The 23,015-nt window shown below is 43.5% G+C and overlaps 1 protein-coding gene across 1 annotated transcript; it reads right to left on the bottom strand.

The window, feature by feature from the left end:
- Positions 1-924: 924 nt before the first annotated feature.
- LOC106578296 (ATP-sensitive inward rectifier potassium channel 12-like) lies at positions 925-2,606 on the bottom strand. The gene has a single exon (XM_014156967.3). It carries the CDS (start codon positions 2,442-2,444, stop codon positions 1,110-1,112), a length of 1,335 nt encoding a protein of 444 aa, XP_014012442.2. The 5' UTR covers positions 2,445-2,606; the 3' UTR covers positions 925-1,109.
- Between the last annotated feature and the right edge of the window lie 20,409 nt (positions 2,607-23,015).

The following is a 23,015-nucleotide window of genomic DNA, read 5'->3' as shown; positions in this document are numbered from 1 at the left end:
GGAATGAGATGCTCAACGAGCAGGGGTCCACATACTTTTGGTCATGCAGTGTAATAGACGGTAAATGCTTTTTACATGTGAAGCCCTTCAATTCTCATTGAGTTCAGACATACTTTCATCAAACCCGTTCTCTTTGTAGAATTATGCAATGATGATTGTATTGCATCATCTCCATTGAGTTTCTGTCTCCTGATAACATTAATGATATGCATAGATTCATTGTAAAGAGAATAATCAAAAGAATTATGAAATGTAATGATATTTTCCATATCAACAACTTCGTAGTTTCAAACTTCATTGAGGTCAGAATAATCCTGTGTTATTTTAATGTTTTAAGCAAGGGGTATCAAAATGAACAATAAAATGTATTGCCCATTCTAAATTAATTTATTGCATTACTATAGGGCCTACTCTTAAGTTCTGCTTATAGTGCAAATGATATGTATTCATCACAACTGGTTAAAATTAAGTCCAAGTTGTGAAACTATGTTGTGCTTCAGTGGCTCGTGGATGGTTAGACCATTTAGCATGGCTCATTGCTTCTGAATGTTGCAGTGCACTTTTACAGGAATTTTCAATGTGTCGTCGAACTCAGTTCCAGCGATTGTGAATTCCAGCAATGTGGGAAGCTTATATGTAGCTTTAAACTGTAACGCTGCCATTTGTGCCCAATAGCAACTTGAAATAGCTACAAATAATCTTTTAAAGATGTTTTTTAAAATAATACTCCACATGAAACATAACTTATCTAAGGAATAATATTTACACCTTGGACCTGATTATTAGGTCTTGTCATTATACCTGTTCGATGCATAATTAAACACTCTCAACTCAAATGAAAAATGAAGATTCAAGTTTCCATGAAGGAATAATGTCCTTCACTGGCCTTTTCCTTTTGTTGTGGTCCTGTGGACATTCTTTACCACAGTTTTGCATGCTGCATACGTTTGCTAGCATCCACTATTTCCAGTGTCCCGCTTTCCCTTTCACTGTCCCCTCATTTACTTTACATACTATTACAGTAGTCCTATGGCACTGCGCATTGTTCTGCATTTTTACCCTTGGAAGGAAAGAAAACGTATTGAAGTTGACCCCAGGTAGGGCAGAGGTCATATCTCCGACTCCCTGCGGTACGACCTTTGGTCCAGTCCCCTGGTGGTCTGTAGCCGCTCGAACTCGTGTCGATTGTTCCGGTCCGGACTGTTCAGGTTGGCCAGCGCTCTGAATGTACCACTGCCCATACCCACCATCTCCTCTTCCTCATCCTCATCCCGGCTGAGAAAGGCCAGCTCGTTCTCGTAACAGAAGGAGTTGGAGGTGGGCACCAGGAACTTGTTCTCCACCATGTCCTTGGCACTGCAGCACGGGGTGGACGGTACCTCGTAGGTCTTGTGAAAGTGAGAGTAATCCACCTTGTACAGGTTCTTCTCCTCGAAGAGCACTGGCTCGAACCGGTAACCCCACAGTACCTCCGTGGCCAGATAGGAGCTGCGGGCCTGCGTAGTCATGGCGGTTGCCTCGACCATCCCTTCCAGTATGACCACGATCTCAAAATCCGCCGTCTCCAGGTCATTTTTCCTGATCCCATATAGTGGACTATCCTCATTGATCTCATGGATAATCGTAATGGGAGAAACCAAGAAGATCCTGTCCAGGCCTTTGTCAAAGCCCACATTGATGTCTATTTGGTCCAGGGGGATATACTCCCCTTCGTCAGTGATCCGGGGTTTGATGAGCTGAGCTCTGACATGGGCCTCTACGATGTGACTCTTCCTTAGGTTCCCCACCCTCCACATGAGGCACAGCTTGCTGTCGCGTAAAGCGATCACTGCGTTGTGGCTGAACAGTAGTGTCTGCGCACGTTTCTTGGGCCGTGCCATCTTGGCCATGATGGCGCCGATCATGAAGCAGTCGATGATGCAGCTAACGATGGACTGGAAGACCACCATGAACACGGCGACCGGACACTCCTCTGTCACACAGCGGTAGCCGTAGCCGATGGTAGACTGGGTCTCGATGGAGAACAGGAAGGCGGCCACGAAGCCGTTGACCTGCAGGACGCAAGGCGTGAAGTTGTCGTCTCCGGCCGGGTTGTCCAGGTCGCCGTGGAGCAATGCTATAACCCAGAAGGCCAGGCCAAAGGCCAGCCAGGACAGCACGAACACCAGTGTGAACAGCACCAGCATGTAGCGCCAACGGATGTCCACGCACGTGGTGAAAAGGTCGGCCATGTAGCGCGACGACTTGTCCTCCATGTTGGTGAACTGCACGTTGCACTGGCCATTCTTCTTGACAAAGCGGTTGCGGACCTTGCGGCGTGTATGGATCTTGCCGTTGCCGAAGCCGTTCATGCCGCCACCGCTGCTGCTGTGCATATTGGTGAGGCGCAGCGCCTCCTCCTCCGACGACACAATGCTGTAACGGTTGATACGCCCAACGCTCATGCTGGCCACGTAGGCCGGGCTGCAGTGTCGGAGTAGGTGGGCAATCCCGGAGTCCCAATGTGTGATCACTCAAAGGCCCTTCCCAGCGGTATCACTGCCAGAGCCCCATCTCAGCCGGTCATAGCCAGGGAGAAGGTGTGCTTTTGGGTGTTGTACTCTGGGCAGACCACTCCCTGAGGAAAGAGGAAAGGGATACGGATGTCAGTATATCACAGCATGTCAGTATCAACATACTCCACCATGAAGACTCTGGGAAACTGCATTACAAAGGCTGCGTTAAGACAGGCAGACAAATTCTGATATTTTTTCCACTAATTGGTCTTTTGACCAATCACATCAGATCTTTTCACATCAGATCTTTTCGGAGCTTATCTGATTGGTCAAAAGTCCAATTAATGAAAACTCTTCACAAGTATGTGGTACACTTGCACAAAAATCTAAACGAATCATCAAAATGGCTAATTTGTCAAAACTCTAAGTACATTTTCAATTGACTGAGTATAACAAACAAATCCACAAAGTCACTTGTTCACTGCACAAAATCACTCTTTCAATTTGGATACATATTCAATCTAGTATCTGCTTTTAAAAATAAAATATTATCCTTACTTTTGATTAGATTTTCTTGTCATTTGTTAACAATACAATTAACTATCACTTAATCAAACTTCTCAAAACGGAAAACTGCTGAACCAAAATTGTGGAGTGCCTAGTTAACGTATATAGTTTGATAACTGCTGAACACTGTAAAATACTATATTATTACCTCATAAATGTATCAATTTGACATAAATGTATGTTTATGTGGCTGTGAATACTACATCACCATTCTGCATCAGCCAGTGTTCTTGAATAGGACAATGTGGCAAGACTCACTCTATATGTGCTACCATTTAGAATTATAGAGTAGAGTAAAATGCACTGCTGAAATACCTGGATTGTTTATAACAATATATTCCACTCATTATCTGAATTTCATTGATACACTGTAAGCTGATGAATTTCGAAGCAGAGAGACAGACGAAACTGTATCACTTGACAAGTCACGTAGAAATGGTGATCTTGTTACGTTTTTACAATAACCAACTGCTTTACAATACCCCTATTTATACTTTATTTTACATGTGTTTTGTTATTTTTTTGTTGGGGGGTTACTTAAGCAATAAGGCACGGGGGGGGGGGGGGCGGGGTGTGGTGTATGGCCAATATACCACGGCCAAGGGCTATTCTAATGCATGACACAACGCGGAGTGCTTGGCCATATACCACAACCCCCCGAGGTGCCTTATTGCTATTATAAATTGGTTACCAATGTAATTAGAGCACTAAAATGAAATATTTTGTCATACCCGTGGTATACTGTCTGATACACCAAGGCGGTCAGCCAATTAGCATTCAGGGCTCGAACCACCCAGTTTATAAAAGTACATTATCCATTTAAGATTATACGTTTATAAAACATGCACCTGTAGGCTGCATGTTTTAAGTAATATTATAGTTTAAGTAATATTATAAACTGGGTGGTTCGAGCCCTGAATGCTGATTGGCTGACAGCCGTGATATATCAGACAGTATACCACGGGTATGACTTTGGTCAGGTGATGGGATGGTATTGGTCAGGTGATGAGCGGTGCCTGGTTGGCATTCAGGTCAAAGGTCAATCTCGGTTTCATCAGATCAGAGAATCTTGTTCTCTTGGTCTGAGAGTCCTTTAGGTGCCTTACGGCAAACTCCAAGTGGGCTGTCATGTGCCTTTTACTGAGGAGTGGCTTCCGTCTGGCAACTCTGTCATAAAGGCCTGATTGGTGGAGGGCTGCAGAGATGGTTGTCTCCACAGAGACTCTGGAGCTCTGTCAGAGTGACCATTTGGTTCTTGGTCACCTCCCTGACCAAGGTCCTTCTCCCCCGATTGCTCAGTTTGGCGGGGCGGACAGCTCCAAGAAGAGTCTTGGTGGTTCCAAACTTTTTCCATTTAAGAATGATAGAGGCCACTGTGTTCTTGGGGACCTTCAGCGCTTTAATAAACTTCCTCAGATTTGTGCCTCGACACAATCCTGTCTCGTAGCTCTACGGACAATTCCTTCAACCTCATGGCTTGGTTTTTGCTCTGACATGCCTTGTTAACTGTGCGACTTCATATAGACAGCGTGTGTTCCAAATCATGTCCAATCAATTTAATTTACCACAGGTGGACTCCAATCAAGTTGTAGAAACATCTCAAGGATGATCAATGGAAACAGGATGCACCTGAGCTCAATTTCGAGTTTCATCACAAAGGGTCTGAATACTTACGTAAACAAGGTAAATCTGTTTTTTATTTTGAATACATTTGCAAAAATATCAAAAAACCTGTTTTCACTTTGTCATTATGGTGTATTGTGTGTAGATTGATGAGGGTAAAAAAAGTATTTAATCCATTTTAGAATAGGCTGTAACATAACAAAATGTAGAAAAAGGCAGGGGTCTGAATAATGATGTAAATAAGGTATTTATATTTTACATTTTTAATACATTTGCAAACATTTAAAAAAAAACTGTTTCAATTTGTCGTGATGGTGTATTGTGTGTAGATTGATGAGAAAAAATAAATAATTTAATCAGTTTTAGAATAAAGCTGTAACATAACAAAATGTGTAAAAAGTCAGGGGTCTGAATACTTTCCAAATGCACTGTATACACTTTATTCTCGACATAGCTCATTCTAATATATATATTGCTGTACATATCATTCCTATCATTCCACAAGTATATCTTGTGGAATTAATTCTGTGTAGATACATATAAATTGCATTTGGTTGTTAATTGGATTTGTTCTGACATTTCTTAATTTCTTTCTTTTACTATTTGGATTACGTGTGTATGTTTTTGCATTGCTAGGTATTACTGCACTGTTGAAGCTAGAAACACAAGCATCTGCAAATCTATGTACGTGACAAATAAACTTACAGTAGATTTGATTTGGATATTGATGTATGATAGCTTTAGAAGCTTGTGCATTCACCACATTTTCCGTGCTTGTTTTGAGATGTATTCTTCAGACCTATTAAAAGGAAACAATTGTTGATATCTTGAAAATGATGTGTTCTAGCTAAGATTCTCTTAGAAAATATATGATTAAATGCATTTATCATACAGTACATGGCAGTACTGTTGTTTAGAAAGAAAGATGAGAGGAGTGTTTATCAACAATGTATGAATTGTTCAGTAGTGTCTTTTTCCAATGAAAGCCCCCCAAAATATAGTGACTTCATGCAGTGTCCAGAGAAGTGGATTGGGCATGTGTATATAGTCTAATTTACACATTTTGTTACATGTTGTTACAATGTTTCAGAAAAGTTGTAATACAAAAAAAAACATTATATGTGTGTCTACATTCAACTTCTAATGATATTTATAAAGATTTAACCTGTTATGGCTAGGGGGCAGTATTTTCACGGCTGGATAAAAAACGTACCCGATTTAATCTGGTTACCACTCCTACCCAGTAACTAGAATATGCATATACTTATTACATATGGATAGAAAACACCCTAAAGTTTCTAAAACTGTTTGAATGGTGTCTGTGAGTATAACAGAACACATTTGGCAGGCAAAAACCTGACAAGGTTTCAGGCAGGAAGTGGCCTGTCTGACAAGGTGTCGTTCTTCTTGTCTCTGTTTATTGAAGAGTGAGGATCTTAGCTGTCCCGTGACACTTCCTACGGCTGCCATAGGGTCTCAGAAGGCGGTAAAAAGCTGAATCATGGCTTTGCAGGCTCTGGCTGAAAAAAAGTAGCGCGTTTGGGTAGTGGCTGGTTACAGTACTGTGAGACTCAGGCTCGTGCCCGCGTCGACCGAAAGCTTTGTTTACTTTCCTCTGTTTAGCTAAAAGGAGATTCCCGGTCGGAATATTATCGTTTTTTTACGAGAAAAATGGCATAAAAATGGATTTTAAACAGCGGTTGACATGCTTCGAAGTACGGTAATGGAATATTTAGATTTTTTTTGTCACGAATTGCGCCATGCGCACGACCCTGATTTACCATTTCAGATAGTGTCTGGGACGCACGAACAAAACACCGCTATTCGGATATAACGATGGATTATTTTGGACCAAACCAACATTTGTTATTGAAGTAGCAGTCCTGGGAGTGCATTCTGACGAAGACAACAAAAGGTAATCAAACTTTTATAATAGTAAACCTGATATTGGTGAGTGCTAAACTTGCCGGGTGTCTAAATAGCTAGCCCGTGATGCCTGGGCTATGTACTTAGAATATTGCAAAATGTGCTTTCACCAAAAAGCTATTTTAAAATCGGACATATCGAGTGCATAGAGGAGTTCTGTATCTATAATTCTTAAAATAATTGTTATGCTTTTTGTGAACGTTTATCGTGAGTAATTTAGTAAATTCTTAGTGAATTCGCCGGAAGTTTGCGGGGGGTATGCTAGTTCTGAACGTCACATGCTAATGTAAAAAGCTGGTTTTTGATATAAATATGAACTTGATTGAACAAAACATGCATGTATTGTATAACATAATGTCCTAGGGTTGTCATCTGATGAAGATCATCAAAGGTTAGTGCTGCATTTAGCTGTCTTCTGGGTTTTTGTGACATTATATGCTAGCTTGAAAAATGGGTGTCTGATTATTTCTGGCTGGGTACTCTGCTGACATAATCTAATGTTTTGCTTTCGTTGTAAATCCTTTTTGAAATCGAACAGTGTGGTTACATAAAGGAGAGTCTTATCTTTAAAATGCTGTGAAATAGTCATATGTTTGAAAAATTGAAGTTTTTGTATTTTTGAGGAATTTGTAATTCGCGCCACGCCTATCATTGGATATTGGAGCAGGTGTTCCGCTAGCGGAACGTCTAGATGTAAGATTAAAAAATACCCTATTAGGGTGAGGTGCTTGGCCTTGTATACTATTCAGGATACCTGTAAATATGCAATCCCAAGATACTATCCCTTCTACAGAATTTCTTTAAACAGATTTTAATAGATTTTGATCAAGAAACTTTAAGATTTGACTGTCTATTTCAGACTCTGTAACATCCTTAATGGAGGGTGTAAAAACCATTATGGTAATTTTCCTCTCTAAAGTAAAAATGGAAATTAGAATATTTTCAAAATTATAATTTTTGTGTTCAGCACAGCCTTTCCCACGAAATCGCTGTCCATGTTTTGACTTAAGACTTACAAACTCAAAGAAATTGTGCTAATATGTTCAGTCTCCCCAAAAAGCTTGTCCATTTCATGTAACATCCATAATGCAGCCTCTTATTTGCTTAATTTCTCCAACATGCTAATATTTAGAAGTGGCTTTTTTGGGTATACACTCCCTCCAAGGGAATTATAGACATACACACATCAAAAGTTGAATTTATATTTTGTTTGTCCATTCTGTGAGACATTCAAGTTGTGATTCTGCATGCAAATGTAAGATCCATAGCGATGGAATCACCCATTAAGTGTTTTGAAAATTCACCACATAGGCTACTTGTGAAAATAGCGATTGAAAAAAACGGTGTTATGGTCTTAGTGTTATTACCTTGACTCTTGACAAGTCACTAGATTATTATCATGAATCATTTTCAATATGAGTGGCATCACTCACACCCCCACCTCTTTCCTTCACATCCTGCTTCTGGAGTCTGATCACAACTCAAATGTTCATTCCAAATGGCACTTTCAGAAGTATTTTTGTTGATTGCTAGGCAAAGTGGAGAGGAACTAGCTAGATGCAGACACTTCTATTGCAAGACATTTCCTGTGATTTTATCTGTCATGTACTTGCTAAGTACTGATGAGATGCTACCAGACATCATTCACTAGTTGTTTATGGATTTTGGAAAAGTATGGTGGCCTTCCATACACTACAGTACACATGATCAGCAGACGTCAGCAGATCTCAGTTACACCAACACTAGGACATAGTGGAAAGTCCAACATGGTAAAGCTTCCTATTTTGCTGCATTTCACTACACCCGCAATAACATCTGCCAAATCTGTGTATGTGACCAATACATTTGATTTGATGTTAATTGATGTCTTGAGCTCTTCTGGCTGTCGTGTCAGCATTGCATTCGATTTGAGCATGTGTCTGTTTTTATTGCCTGTGTGTAGGTGTTTGTGTGCGTGTATGTGTGTGTTTAATCTGGGACTCCCAGGGGACTCCTGTGCATGCCACAGTTTCCATGGGTGCGCCATCCCAGATGCTACGCACAGGGACAGAGGGAGAGATGCACTAAAAATGTTAATTTTCTGTCACTACTTAGCCGGGTTTCAAGCTCTATTTACTTGACCTCATTCTGTACAATTTGCTATAGTATTCATCACTCAACAAGGATGGTGTAAGATTTATAGCATTTTCCCACTGCACCCTACGGTATATAGGTATACTGCATTTTTCCACTCTCTGCTTATGTGCATGTCCAATACTAGAGTGAAACCTTTCTGATGGTTAAGGGATCAATCATTCATATTCAATTTGTATCTATCGTTTAAAAGTTTGGGGTCACTTAGAAATGTCCTTGTTTTTTGAAAGAAAAGCACATTTCTTGTCCATCAAAATATCATCACATTGATCAGAAATACAGTGTAGACATTGTTAATGTTGTAAATGACTATTGTAGCTGGAAACGGCAGATTTTTTATGGAATATCTACATAGGCGTACAGAGGCCCATTATCAGCAACCATCACTCCTGTGTTCCAATGGCACGTTGTGTTAGCTACTCCAAGTTTATCATTTTAAAAGGCTAATTGGTCATTAGAAAACCCTTTTGCAATTATGTTAGCACAGCAGAAAACTGTTGTTCTGATTAAAGAAGCAGATCGGTTGAAGAGCATGCATTTAGTTTTACTAGCGTTTAAGAGCAGTTGGAGGCCATGGAAGGTGTTTTGTATGGCATTGAAGCTCGTTTGGAGGTTTGTTAACACAGTGTCCAAAGAAGGGCCAGATGTATACAGAATGGTGTTGTCTGCATAGAGGTGGATCAAGGAATCACCCGCAGCAAGAGCGACATCGTTGATATATACAGAGAAAAGAGTCGGCCCGAGAATTTAACCCTGTGGTACCCCATAGAGACTGCCAGAGGTCTGGACAACAGGCCCTCCGATTTGACACACTGAACTCTCTGAGAAGTAGTTGGTGAACCAGGCGAGGCAGTCATTTGAGAAACCAAGGATGTTGAGTCTGCCGATAAGAATACGGTCATTGACAGAGTCAAAAGCCTTGGCCAGGTCGATGAAGACGGCAGCACAGTACTGTCTTTCATCGATGGCGGTTATGATATCGTTTAGTACCCTGAGTGTGGCTGAGGTGCACCCGTGACCATCTTGGAAACCGGATTGCACAGCGGAGAAGGTACGGTGGGATTTGAAATGGTCAGTGATCTGTTTGTTAACTTGGCTTTTGAAAACTTTAGGAAGGCAGGATGATATAGGTCTGTAACAGTTTGGGTCTAGAGTGTCACCCCCTTTGAAGAGGGGGATGACCGCGGCAGCTTTCCAGTCTTTAGGGATCTTGGACGATACAAAAGAGAGGTTGAACAGACTGGTAATAGGGGTTGCAACAATGGTGGCGGATAACTTTAGAAAGAGAGGGTCCAGATTGTCTAGCCCAGCTGATTTGTACGGATCCAGGTTTTGCAGCTCTTTCAGAACATCTGCTATCTGGATTTGGGTGAAGGAGAAGCTGGGGAGGCTCAGGCAAGCAGCTGCGGGGGGTGTGGAGCAGTTTGCTGGGGTTGGGGTAGCCAGGAGGAAAGCATGACCAGCCGTAGAGAACACTTATTGAAATTCTCGATTATCGTGGATTCATCAGTGGTGACAATGTTTCCTAGCCTCAGTGCAGTGGGCAGCTGGGAGGAGGTGCTCTTATTCTCCATGGACTTTACAGTGTCCTAAAACTTTTTGGAGTTAGAGCTACAGGTTTGAAAAAGCTAGCTTTTGCTTTCCTAACTGACTATGCAATCAGTATTGGTTCCTGACTTCCCTGAAAAGTTGCATATCGTGGGGACTATTCCATGCTAGTGCAGTCCGCCACAGGATGTTTTTGTGCTAGTCGAGAGCAGTCAGGTCTGGAGTGAACCAAGGGCTATATCTGTTCTTAGTTCTACATTTTTTGACAGGGGCATGCTTATTTAAGATGGTGAGGAAATTACTTTTAAAGAACGACCAGGCATCTTCTACTGACGGGATGAGGTCAATATCCTTCCAGGATACCCGGGCTAGGTCAATTAGAAAGGCCTGCTCGCAGAAGTGTTTTAGGGAGCGTTTGACAGTGATGAGAGGTGGTTGTTTGATCGCGGACCCATTACGGATGCTGGCAATGAGGCAGTGATCACTGAGATCCTGATTTAAAACAGCAGAGGTGTATTTGGAGGGCAGGTTGGTCAGGATAATGTCTATGAGGGTGCCCATGTTTACGGATTTAGGGTTGTACTTGGTGGGTTCCTTGATAATTTGTGTGAGATTGAGGGCATCTAGCTTCGATTGTAGGACTGCCGGTGTGTTAAGCATATCCCAGTTTAGGTCACCTAACAGAACGAACTCTGAAGATAGATGGGGGGGCAATCAATTCACATATGGTGTCCAGGGCACAGCTGGGAGCTGAGGGGGGTCTATAACAGGCGGCAACAGTGAGATACTTATTTCTGGAGAGAAACATTTTTAAAATTAGAAGCTCGAACTGTTTGGGCATAGACCTGGAAAGTATGACAGAACTTTGCAAGCTATCTCTGCAGTAGATTGCAACTCCTCCCCCTTTGGCAGTTCTATCTTGTTGTAGTTGGGGATGCACATCTCAGAATTTTTGGTGGCCTTCCTAAGCCAGGATTCAGACACAGCAAGAATGTCAGGGTGCTAAAGCAGTGAGTAAAACAAACTTAGGGAGGAGGCTTCTGATCTTAACATGCATGAAACCAAGGCAAATGAGAGCGCCTGAGGACACGCAGGGCCTGGGTTAACCTCTACATCACCCAAGGAACAGAGGAGGAGTAGGATGTGGGTACGGCTAAAGGCTATCAAAACTGGTCGTCTAGTGCATTGGGGACAGAGAATGAAAGGAGCAGATTTCTGGGCGTGGTACGATAGATTCAGGGCATAATGTACCTAGGCATTGAGTAAACCTAGGCATTGAGTGATGATAAGAGAGGTTGCATCTCTGGACGCACTCGTTATGCTGGGTGAGGTCACCACATGTGTAGGAGGTGGGACAAAAGAGGTATCTGAGGCATGTTGAGTGGGACTAGGGGCTCCGCAGTAAACTAAAACAATTATAACTATCCTAAACAACAGTATACAAGGCATATTGATATTAGAGAGCGACATAAAGCGAGGCATAAAGAAATCACAGGTGTTGATTGGGAGAGCTAGCTAAAACAACAACGGATAAGACAACAACAGCTAATCAGCTAAGACAACAACAACAGCGATGAGTTAGCTTATACACTAACTTTCACACATCTAGATGGCCGTGCGAGATGGGTGTGGAGCCAGAGACAGCAGGGGTTCAAACTGTAGAACCCAGTTCCTACATTTGAATATAATACTAGATTTTATCAAGCAAAACTATGCTACATTTTATCTCTGGGACCCTCAGGATGACAAATCAGAGCAAGATAACTGAATGTAAGTACATTATTTACCTTCAGAGGTGAATGTATCAAACAGTTGCCGTGTTGTTATGCACTCTCCTCAAATAATAGCATGGTATTTTTTCACTGTAATAGCTACTATAAATTGGATAGTGCAGTTAGATTAACAAACATTTAAGCTATCTGCCCATATAAGACATGTCTATGTCATTCTAGCCACATTAGCACACGTTAACATCAACCGTCCCGGTATAGGGACACCAATCCCATAGAGGTTTTAATAAGTGATAAGCGGTAATTAGCACTCACTACCATCATGGGACTTGTATTATTGTTTTACTCTGTGTAGTTGCAGCATTCAACCCAAATAATGTAAACCGAAATCGAACCGAAACCGAACCGACCTCAAAAAGCACTAGACGTTCAACACTAATGCACAAGGACTACTTTGAACAATTGACACAGAACATTTCACCAAAACACATTTAATTGAAAAACTGTGCAGATGCAAAGTTTGGTCACAGAATTACGGTAAAATCTCCCTCAGTTTTTTATGTGACCACGTATGTTCCCTTTCAGTTGGTCACTCTGTATAACATACTATGGGGACATACAATCACGCCCCAAGCCTGCCCATGAGGGTACCAAACTAGGAGGCCTATTGCAGCCCAGCACATGCACGTTCCACCGACTCCAAAAAAGGATTACAGAAGCCACCTTTTTCCCTAATACATACCTGAGAAGCCTGAACTGTCACAGCCTCATGAGGCCTGAACTGTCATAGCCCCCGGGAACCAGAACCTGCTGCAACTTGGCTATGCACACTGAACCGACAAGAGTTGTTGAACCATGGCAGCCTGAGGCTCAAACCCACAGAAAACCTGCAGTAACACGGAAACTGTGTACTCGCACGCTGCCACACATCAAAGCAACCCAAGGCTCAAACACACATGAAAACTGTGGTAACCTGGACAAAAAGTTGCGTAACATTGACCACGGCAGGCCTAGTCCGTAGATCCTACTGGTTCCAAAAAGGCTAACATAGAGGTCTTAGGAGTCTGGAATGCCAGAACTCACACAAGGAACCGCAAGTCCAAAACAACAGGGCATCTGCTGTGACTTGATAATGTGCATTCACGCGCAGCCTCATCAACGAACCACAGCAGCCCAAGGCTCAAACCAACAGGTTAACTGTGGTAACCTGGATAAATGCACAATATGCAGGGCAGTCTTTTAGGAAAGGACCTTCAGGTCCACAGACTCCAATGGTTTAAACAGAGGCTCATACAGAGCGTCCAGGACCAAAGTTTGAGCAACAGAAAATGCGCACTGCTCCATACGAGCAGATAACGGGCCAGGTTTAGGAGAGAGAGAGACGACATCCCACCCTGTCTGATGATGCATGCCACCACCATCCTGTCATCGACAATCACCCAGCGCTGAAACAGACACATCAACAAAAGTCACAGAGGCACCACAGCTTTCATAAACTCAGCAAAAATAGATACGTCCTCTCACTGTCAACTGTGTTTATTTTCAGCAAACGTAACATGTCTAAATATTTGTATGAACATAACAAGATACAACAACTGAGACATAAACTGAACAAGTTCCACAGACATGTGACTAACAGAAATGTAATAATGTGTCCCTGAACAAAGGGGGGGAGGGGGGGGGTCAAAATCAAAAGTACTTTAGGAAGGCAGGGATTGTGCGTTCCTGGTGTAACTCGGGCAGTTGTTGTTGCTATCCTGTACCTGTCCCGCAGGTGTGATGTTCGGATGTACCGATCCTGTGCAGGTGTTGTTACACGTGGTCTGCCACTGCGAGGATGATCACTGATCGTCGATCAGCTCTCCGTCCTGTCTCCAATTACCTCTGTTTTAGGCGTCCCACAGTACGGACGTTGCAATTTATTGCCCTGGCCACATCTGCAGTCCTCGTGCCTCCTTGCAGCATGTCTAAGGCACGTTTACGCAGATGAGCAGGGACCAGGGATCTTTATTTTGATGTTTTTCAGAGTCAGTAGAAAGGTCTCTTTTGTGTCTTAAGTTTTCATAACTGTGACCTTAATTGCCTACCGTCTGTTAGCTGTTAGTGTCTTAACGACCGTTCCACAGGTGCATGTTCAATAATTGTTTATGGTTCGTTGAACAAGCATGGGAAAGTGTTAAAACCCTTTACAATGAAGATCTGTGAAGTAATTTGGATTTTTACAAATTATCTTTGAAAGACAAGGTCCTGAAAAAGGGACGTTTCATTTTTTTGCAGAGTTTAGATGCCGTCAGACCCAATAACTGCAGGCACAGGCGAAAAGGCACCTAGTGGACACCCAGCTGAAACAGTGCACGACAGAGCCTGAATGCGACCCTCCTCTGTTGGGACACAAATGCATGATTCAGAACCGAGTGCAAAACGAGACCCAGAAACTGAATACGCTGAACCGGAGTCAAACAACTTTTCTTGTGATTCACTATGAACCCCAGAGAAAACCAGAGTGGCAGTGTGGAGCTCCACCTGTTCCCTACGACCAGTCAATCATCCAGATAAATAAAATACTCTGATCCCCTGACACTGCACCGGTGGCAAAACTGCCACCACCACCATAGAAAATGTGTGGGCAATAGGGAGATGGGGAGGATGTATAGCACTTGAAAATATGTATCCTTCAGATCTATGGATGTGAACCAGTCGCTGGAACGCACAGACTGCAATAGCTGGTGAAGGGTGAGTAAGTCCAGGATGGAACCCAACTTTCCATCGCTCTCGACAACTAAGAAGTACAGGCTTTACCAACCGCTCTGTACCTCTGACACGGGACACACACGAACAGCCTGCGTTTGAAAGAGAGAGGAAATCTCCTCTCTAAAGACAGGTGCTAGGACCTCGGGGACCATTGACGTAATGAAGCCACAAAAGGAGGAGGACGCAGAGGGATTTGTAGACTGTACTCTCTCGCCACCGTCGTCATCACCCATGGTGAGACTGCCAGTCTCCCATAAATTATCTCCTAAGGGGCAGCGCTCCACCCTGAGGACTGGGATAATTATTGTTTTCATATCCACCACTCTTGACAACCGTGTGTCTGAACGTGGAGAAGGAACTGTGCGTTCTGATATCCGGTCCACACCAGGTTCGGGGACTTCGGCAACCAGGAACTTGACCCCATTGAACAAGCAACTTGGGAGCACTGTTGCCACAGTAAATGCTTGGGGAGGAGGTTCCAGAGCCACACAATCTTGCGGGCGAATTTGGCTCATCCAAATACATCCACCTGTCCCTCTCAGGAATCCTGAGAACCGGCTCTGTTTATTCGGAAGCCCTGTGCAAGGATTAGCCCCCTTGTAATCAAATCAAATCGAATTTTATTGGTCACATACACATGGCTAGCAGATGTTTTTGTGAGTATAGCTTATGCTTATGCTTCTAGATCCAACAGTGCAGCAGTATCTAACAGGTAATATCTAACAATTCCAGAAACAAAACCTAATATCTAACAAATTCCACAACAAAACCTAACACACAATCTAGCAAAGGAATGGGATGAGAATATATAAGTAAAAAATATATGGATGAGCAGTGACAGAGCGGCTAAGATGCAATAGATAGTACAGAATAGATAGTGAAGGATACAGTATATACATATTCTTAAAGTGGCATTATTATTATTATTGACACAATCTCAATCGCACTCCACACTGCTCTTTCTCACCTTGACAAAAGGAACACCTTAGTGAGAATGCTGTTCATTGACTACAGCTCAGCATTCAACACCATAGTGCCACGAAGCTCATCACTAAGCTAAGGAATCTGGGACTAAACACTCCCTCTGCATCTGGATCCTGGACTTCCTGACAGGCCCCCCCACGTGGTAAGAGTAGGCAACAACATGTCTGCCACGCTGAGCCTTAACACTGGGGCCCCACAGGGGTGTGTACTTAGTCCTCTCCTGTATTCCCTGTTCACCCACGGCTGCGTGGCCAAACACGACTCCAACTCCATCATTAAGTTTGCTGACAACACATCAGTGGTAGGCCTGATCACTGACAACAATGAGATGGCCTATAGGGAGGAGGTCAGAGAACTGGCAGTGTGGTGCCAGGACAACAACCTCTCCCTCAATGTGAGCAAGACAAAGGAGCTGATCGTGGACTACAGGAAAAGGCGGGCCGAACAGGCCCCATTAACATCAACGGGGCTGTAGTGGAGCGGGTCGAGAGTTTCAAGTTCCTTGGTGTCCACATCACTAATGAACTATCATGGTCCAAACATACCAAGACAGTCGTGAAGAGGGCACGACAAAACCTTTTCCCCCTCAGGAGACTGAAAAGATTTGGCATGGGTCTCCAGATCCTCAAAAGGTTCTACAAGTGCACCATCGAGAGCATACTGACCGGTTGCATCACCACCAGGTATGGCAACTGCTCGGCATTTGACTGTAATGCGCTACAGAGGGTAGGGTGAACGGCCCAGTACATCACTGGGGACAAGCTTCCTGCCATCCAGGACCTGTATAATCAGAGGAAAGCCCCAAAAATTGTCATAGAGTCTAGTCACCCAAGTTATAGAATGTTTTCTCTGCTACCGCACGGCAAGCGGTACCAGAGCTGAACAATTCACAAAATCGCCACCGGACAATTTACACCTCCCTTTTGTACACTGCTGCTACTCGCTGTTTGTTTGTTACCTCTGCATAGTCACTTCGCCCCCACCTACATGTACAGATTATCTCAACTAGCTTGTACCCCCGCACATTGACTCGGTACCGGTGCCCCCTGTCTATAGCCTCGTTATTGTTATTCTTGTTGTGGTACTTTTTATTATAACTTTTTATTTTAGTCTACTTGGTAAATATTTTCTTCTTCTTGAACTGCACTGTTGTACATAAGTACACATTTCACGGTAAAGACTACACTTGTTGTATTCGGCGCATGTGACAAATAAAGTTTGATTTGATTATTAAAGTGACTAGTGTTCCATTTATTAAAGTGGCCAATCATAATAAGTCTGTAGGTAGGCAGCCGCCTCTCTATGCTAGAGGTGGCGGTTTAAAAATCTGATGTCCTTGAGACAGAAGCTGTTTTTCAAACTCTCTGTCACAGCTTTGATGCACCTGTACCGACCTCGCCTTCTGGATGGAAGCGGGGTGAACAGGCCGTGGCTTGGGTGGTTACTGTCCTTGATGATATTTTTTGCCTTCCTGTGACATCGGGTGTTGTAGGTGTTCTGGAGGGCAGGTAGTTAGCCCCCGGTGATGTGTTGTGCAGACCGCACCAACCTCTGGAGAGCCCTGCAGTTGTGGGCGGTGCAGTTGCTGTACCAGGCAGTGATACAGTTTGACAGGATGCTCTCAATTGTGCACCTGTAAAAGTTAGTGAGGGTTTTCAGTGACAAGCCACATTTTTTCAGTCTCCTGGGTTTGAAGAGGCTCTGTTGCGCCTTCTTCACCACACTGCTGTCCCGTCGATGTGGATAGGGGTGTGCTCCCTGTTTCCTGAAGTCCACGATCATCTCTTTTGTTTTACTGACATTGAGTGAGAGGTTATTTTCCTGACACCACATTCCCGAGGGCCCTCACCTCCTTCCTGTTGGCTGTCTCGTTGTTGTTGGTAATCAAGCCTACCACTGTAGTATCGTCTGCAAACTTGATGATTGAGTTGGAGGCGTGCATTGCCAAGCAGTCGTGGGTGAACAGGGAGTATAGGAGGGGGCTGAGAACGCACCCTTGTGGGGCCCCAGTGTTGAGTATCAGTGGAGTGGAGATGTTGTTTCCTACCTTCACTACCTGGGAGCGGTCCATCAGGAAGTCCAGGACCCAGTTGCAGAGGGCGGGGTCGAAACCCAGGGTCTCAAGCTTAATGATGAGTTCGGAGGGTACTATGATGTTGAATGCTGAGATGTAGTCAGTGAACAGCATTCTTACATAGGTGTTCCTCTTGTCTAGATGGGATAGGGCAGTGTGCAGTGTGATGGCGATTGCATCGTCTGTGGACCTATTGGGGCGGTAAGCAAATTGGAGTGGGTCTAGTGTGACAGGTAGGGTGGAGGTGATATGATCCTTGACTAGTCTCTCAAAGCACTTCATGATGACAGAAGTGAATGCTACGTGGCGATATTAATTTAGTTCAGTTACCTTACAGTAGTTTTCTTGGGAACAGGAACAATGGTGGCCATCTTGAAGCATGTGGGGTCAGCAGACTGGGATAGGGATTGATTGAATATTTCCGTAAACACACCAGCCAGCTGGTCTGCGCATGCTCTGAGGACACGGCTAGGGATTCCATCTGGGCCGGCAGGCTTAAGAAAGTTAACACGTTTAAATGTTTTACTCACGTCGGCCATGGAGAAGGAGAGCCCACAATCTTTGGTAGCGGCCCGCGTCGGTGGCACTGTATTGTCCTCAAAGCGAGCAAAGAAGTTGTTTAATTTGTCTGGAAGCAAGACATCAATGTCCGCGACGGGGCTGTTTTTCTTTTTGTGATCCATGATTGTCTGTAGACCCTGCCACATAGCCTCTGGATCTAAGTAACTCACCACTCATCAGCGCTTCAGGGACAGGAGGTAAATACCTTCGCAAACCTGGAGGAACTACGCTGCGGGGAGAAAATGCCATCAAAGGCGCTTTCACCCTCAACGGTTCACTCTCCCCCACCGACTGATGTCATCCAATTGACACTCTGCAAACCCTCCAGAGCTAATCAGGGATAGTATGCCATCCCCGGAATCTGGACTCTGAACACTGCCAGAGAAACCGGAATGAGCCTCACTCGGCTGGGATGACACCACTATCAACTCCGACCACCAATCTTTCACACAATTCAGCCGGACTCCCAATGGAAGTTAAAGTTTCAAGTTTTATTAGTCATGTGTATGGGATACGCGTGGTATACATCTTTCAACGAAATACCTACTTGCAGGTTCCTTCTCGACAATGCAGCAACAATAAGAAATAATAAAAGATAAGAATACGAACATAAAATAAATGGCTCAGTAAAAAAAATATATATAGATATTGCATATGTATAAAATATGAAGGCACAATTTATAGTCCAATATTTACAGATCTATTGGGGAAGGGGGGATGGGGAGGTCAGTGTATAAACTGAGCAGTATAATAAGAGTCTGGTAGCAGCAGGTGTGATGTGTGTAGCATTAATATACTGTATATGTGTCTGTGTATTAGGGAAGGGGGGATGGGGGGTCAGTGTATAAACTGAGTAGTATAATGAGAGTCTGGTAGCAGCAGGTGTGATGTGTGCGTAGCATTAATGTATATGTGTGTGTTTGTCTGTGTGGGTGTGTTCATGAATGAGTGCATGTTTGCTAAGGCGCGGGAAATCAGAGCACGTGGTCAATCCAGTTCAAGTGTTCAGCGCTCTGATGGCTTGTAGATAGAAACTGTCTCTGAGCCTGTTTGTTTCGGACCTCATGCTCCAATACCATCTGCCCGATGGTAAGAGAGAGAACAACTCATGCATGGGGTGTGTGGAGTCCTTGATGATGCTGCATGCCTTCCTCAGGCACCGTTTTGAGTAGTCCTGGATGGGTGATGTACTGAGACCTCTCACCACCCACTGGAGGGCCTTAGGCTCGTGAACGTAGCAATTCCCGTAGCAGGCCGTGATCAACGGGGCTTCAGTGGAGCGGATGGAGAGCTTCAAGTTCCTCGCTGTACTAAGAACTTAAAATGGTCCACACACACGTGCACAGTTGTGAAGAAGTTACGACAGCACCTTTTCCCCCTTAGGAGGTTGAAAAGGTTTGGCATGCAAGGGCCCTCAAATCCTCAAAAAGTTCTATAGCTGTATCATTGAGAGCATTTTGACTTGCTGCATCACTATTTGGTATGGCAATAGCACCACCCTCGATCGCATTGTGCTACAGAGGGTGTTGCGGACAGCCTGGTACATAACTGAGACCGAGCACCCTGCCATCCAGGACCTCAATATCAGGCGGTGTGAAAGGAAGGAAAATCGTTAGACTTCAACCAGCCAAGCCATAGACTATTCTCTCTGCTTAGGCTCCTGAACATTATCCCCATTCCATAAGACTGTTAAATAGATTGTTAAATAGACTAAACAGCTAACTAAATGGCTACAGGGACTATCTGAGTTGACCCTTGTATTTTATTCTTATTTTTGCACTGCCTCTATGCACATTCACAGGGCCCTACACACTACACACACTGATACTCCAACAGACAAACACTCACTCTATCATTTGCTCACATACATAACATGCACACACATTTATACTAACTCTACAGAAACCCACTCACATACAATCATCATATACACTGCTGCTACACTGTTTATCATATATCCTGATGCCTAGTCACCTTACATACAGTTGAAGTCGGAAGTTTACATACACCTTAGCCAAATACATTTAAACTCAGTTTTTCACAATTCCTGACATATAATCCTGGTAAAAATTCCCTGTCAGGTCAGTTAGGATCACCACTTTATTTTAAGAAGGTGAAATGTCAGAATAATAGTGGAGTGATTTATTTCAGCTTTTATTTCTTTCATCACATTCCCAGTTGGTCAACAGTTTACATACACTCAATTAGTATTTGGTAGCATTTCCTTTAAATTGTTTAACTTGGGTCAAACGTTTTGGGTAGCATTCCACAAGCTTCCCACAATAAGTTGGGTGAATTTGGCCCATTCCTCCTGACAGAGCTGGTGTAACTGACTCAGGTTTGTAGGCCTCCTTGCTAGCACACGCTTTTTCAGTTCTGCCCAAATATTTTCTATAGGATTGAGGTCTTTGTGATGGCCACTCAAATACCTTGACATTGCTGTCCTTAAGCCATTTTGCCAAAACTTCGGAAGTATACTTGGGGTCATTGTCCATTTGGAAGACCCATTTTGGAGCAGTGGCTTCTTCCTTGCTGAGCGGCCTTTCAGGTTACGTCGATATAGGACTCATTTTACTGTGGATATAGATACTTTTGTACCTGTTTCCTCCAGCATCTTCACAAGGTCCTTTGCTGTTGTTCTGGGATTGATTTGCACTTTTCGCACCAAAGTACGTTCATCTCTTGGAGACAGAACGTGTCTCCTTCCTGAGCGGTATGACGGCTGTGTGGTCCCATGGTGTTTATACTTGCGTACTATTGTTTGTACAGATGAACGTGGTACCTTCAGGCATTTGGAAATTGCTCCCAAGGATGAACCAGACTTGTGGAGGTCTACAATTTATTTCCTGAGGTCTTGACTGATACTTTTGATTTTCCCATGATGTCAAGCAAAGAGGCACTGAGTTTGAAGGTAGGCCTTGAAATACATCCACAGGTACACCTCCAATTGACTCAAATGATGTCAATTAGACTATCAGAAGCTTCTAAAGTCATGACATAATTTTCTGTAATTTTTCAAGCTGTTTAAAGGCACAGTCAACGTAGTGTATGTAAACATCTGACCCACTGGAATTGTGATACAGTGAACTATAAGTGAAATCATCTGTCTGTAAACAATTGTTGGAAAAATTACTTGTGTCATGCGCAAAGTAGATGTCCTAACCGACTTGTCAAAACTATAGTTTGTTAACAAGAAATTTGTGGAGTGGTTGAAAAAGGTGAATATAAACTTCCAACTTCAACTGTATCTACCTCTATCGATCTAGTGTCCCTGCCCATTGTAAATAGGGTACTGGAACTGACCCTGTATATAGTATGCTAACCTACTTCATCGTGTTCTTATTTCTTACTCTTATATCTTCTGTGTTTTTGTTCTACCTTGTTATTTTATCTATTACATCGTTATTGATTACTGCATTGTTGGGGTTAGAGCTTGTAAGAAAGAATTTCACTGTACTTGTGCATGTGACATTAAAACTTGAAACTTGATGCAACCGGTCTGGAAGCTCTCAATGGTGCAGCAGTAGTATTTGGAGAGGACCAGGGGTGGAATGCCAACTTTCTTCAGCCACCTTAGGAAGAAGAGATGCTATTGCACCCTCTTGACCAGTGTGATGGTGTTGTCTTCGGTGATGTGGACACCGAGGAACTTAAAACTAGTGACTTTCTCTACTGCAGTCCTGTTGATGTGGAACAACTGTGTTAAGAGTCAGTGTGGAGGAGGTGTTGTTGCCAATCCTCACAACCTGTGGTCTGCCTGTCAGGAAGTTCAGGATCCAGTTGCAGAGGGTGGTGTCCAGAACCAGCTGGAGACAATGGTCACACGAATGGTCTGACCCAAGGTTTCCTGAGGGTATTCCCACCCCAGGCAACAGGACAGCACTCGTGAGTATCTTTAATTTTCATTGTAAAACCACATGCTCTAGGGCACGGTCAGTGGTTGTGTAGCTCTGCTGGTTAGCCTTTTTGAACTTACTCTTTCCACTGGCCAACCTTACTCAAATAAGGAAGCTCCGGCTACACAAGCAGAGCAGAAAGTAGTGGGTTTTAGCCAACACAAATCCTACCCAAGCAATGAAGCATTAGCTACACAAGCAGAGCAGAATGTATTAAGCCTTTAGCAAACACAAAACTGATACCAAGACCCAAAACTTGAAACATCTAGGGGGACGAGTACTCTCTCCCAACTAACAGACACCTGAGTTGGAGCCGAATCTCGTAGCCTTCGTGTGCTTGAAAAGTTTGAAAAATTGCGTGAAACGTTCTTCCAGGAATTATTAACAAGTATTGAAAATGATATACATAAAGGGTATGGGTGACAAAAATATTACACTATGATTCACAGGACATGTTTCCAATGGGGCAGTTAAGAGCCAGGAAGGTGGGGCTCCCGAGGGTGGGCTTGGCATCCATTGGGCGTGATATCGGTTTGCTTCAGGTGAATAGGATTTGTCATTGACTCCCCATAGTATGTTATACTGAGTGACCGACTGAAAGGGAACTATGCAGCCCACTCAATAACTTTTTAAAGCTACTGTTTACAGGCCTCCTGGGACATATACAGCGTTCCTCACTGAGTTCCCTGAATTCACATCGTACCTCGTAGTCATGGGAGATCATTTG

Source organism: Salmo salar, chromosome 19 (genome assembly GCF_965601325.2).
Source record: "Salmo salar chromosome 19, fSalSal1, whole genome shotgun sequence".
In the NCBI taxonomy this organism is placed as follows: domain Eukaryota; kingdom Metazoa; phylum Chordata; class Actinopteri; order Salmoniformes; family Salmonidae; genus Salmo; species Salmo salar.
This window is presented reverse-complemented; position numbering and strand designations above follow the sequence as displayed.

Excerpts from the sequence above, each read along its gene's own strand:
- LOC106578296 (XM_014156967.3), bottom strand. The coding sequence starts at position 2,444 with ATGAGCGTTGGGCGTATCAACCGTTACAGCATTGTGTCGTCGGAGGAG.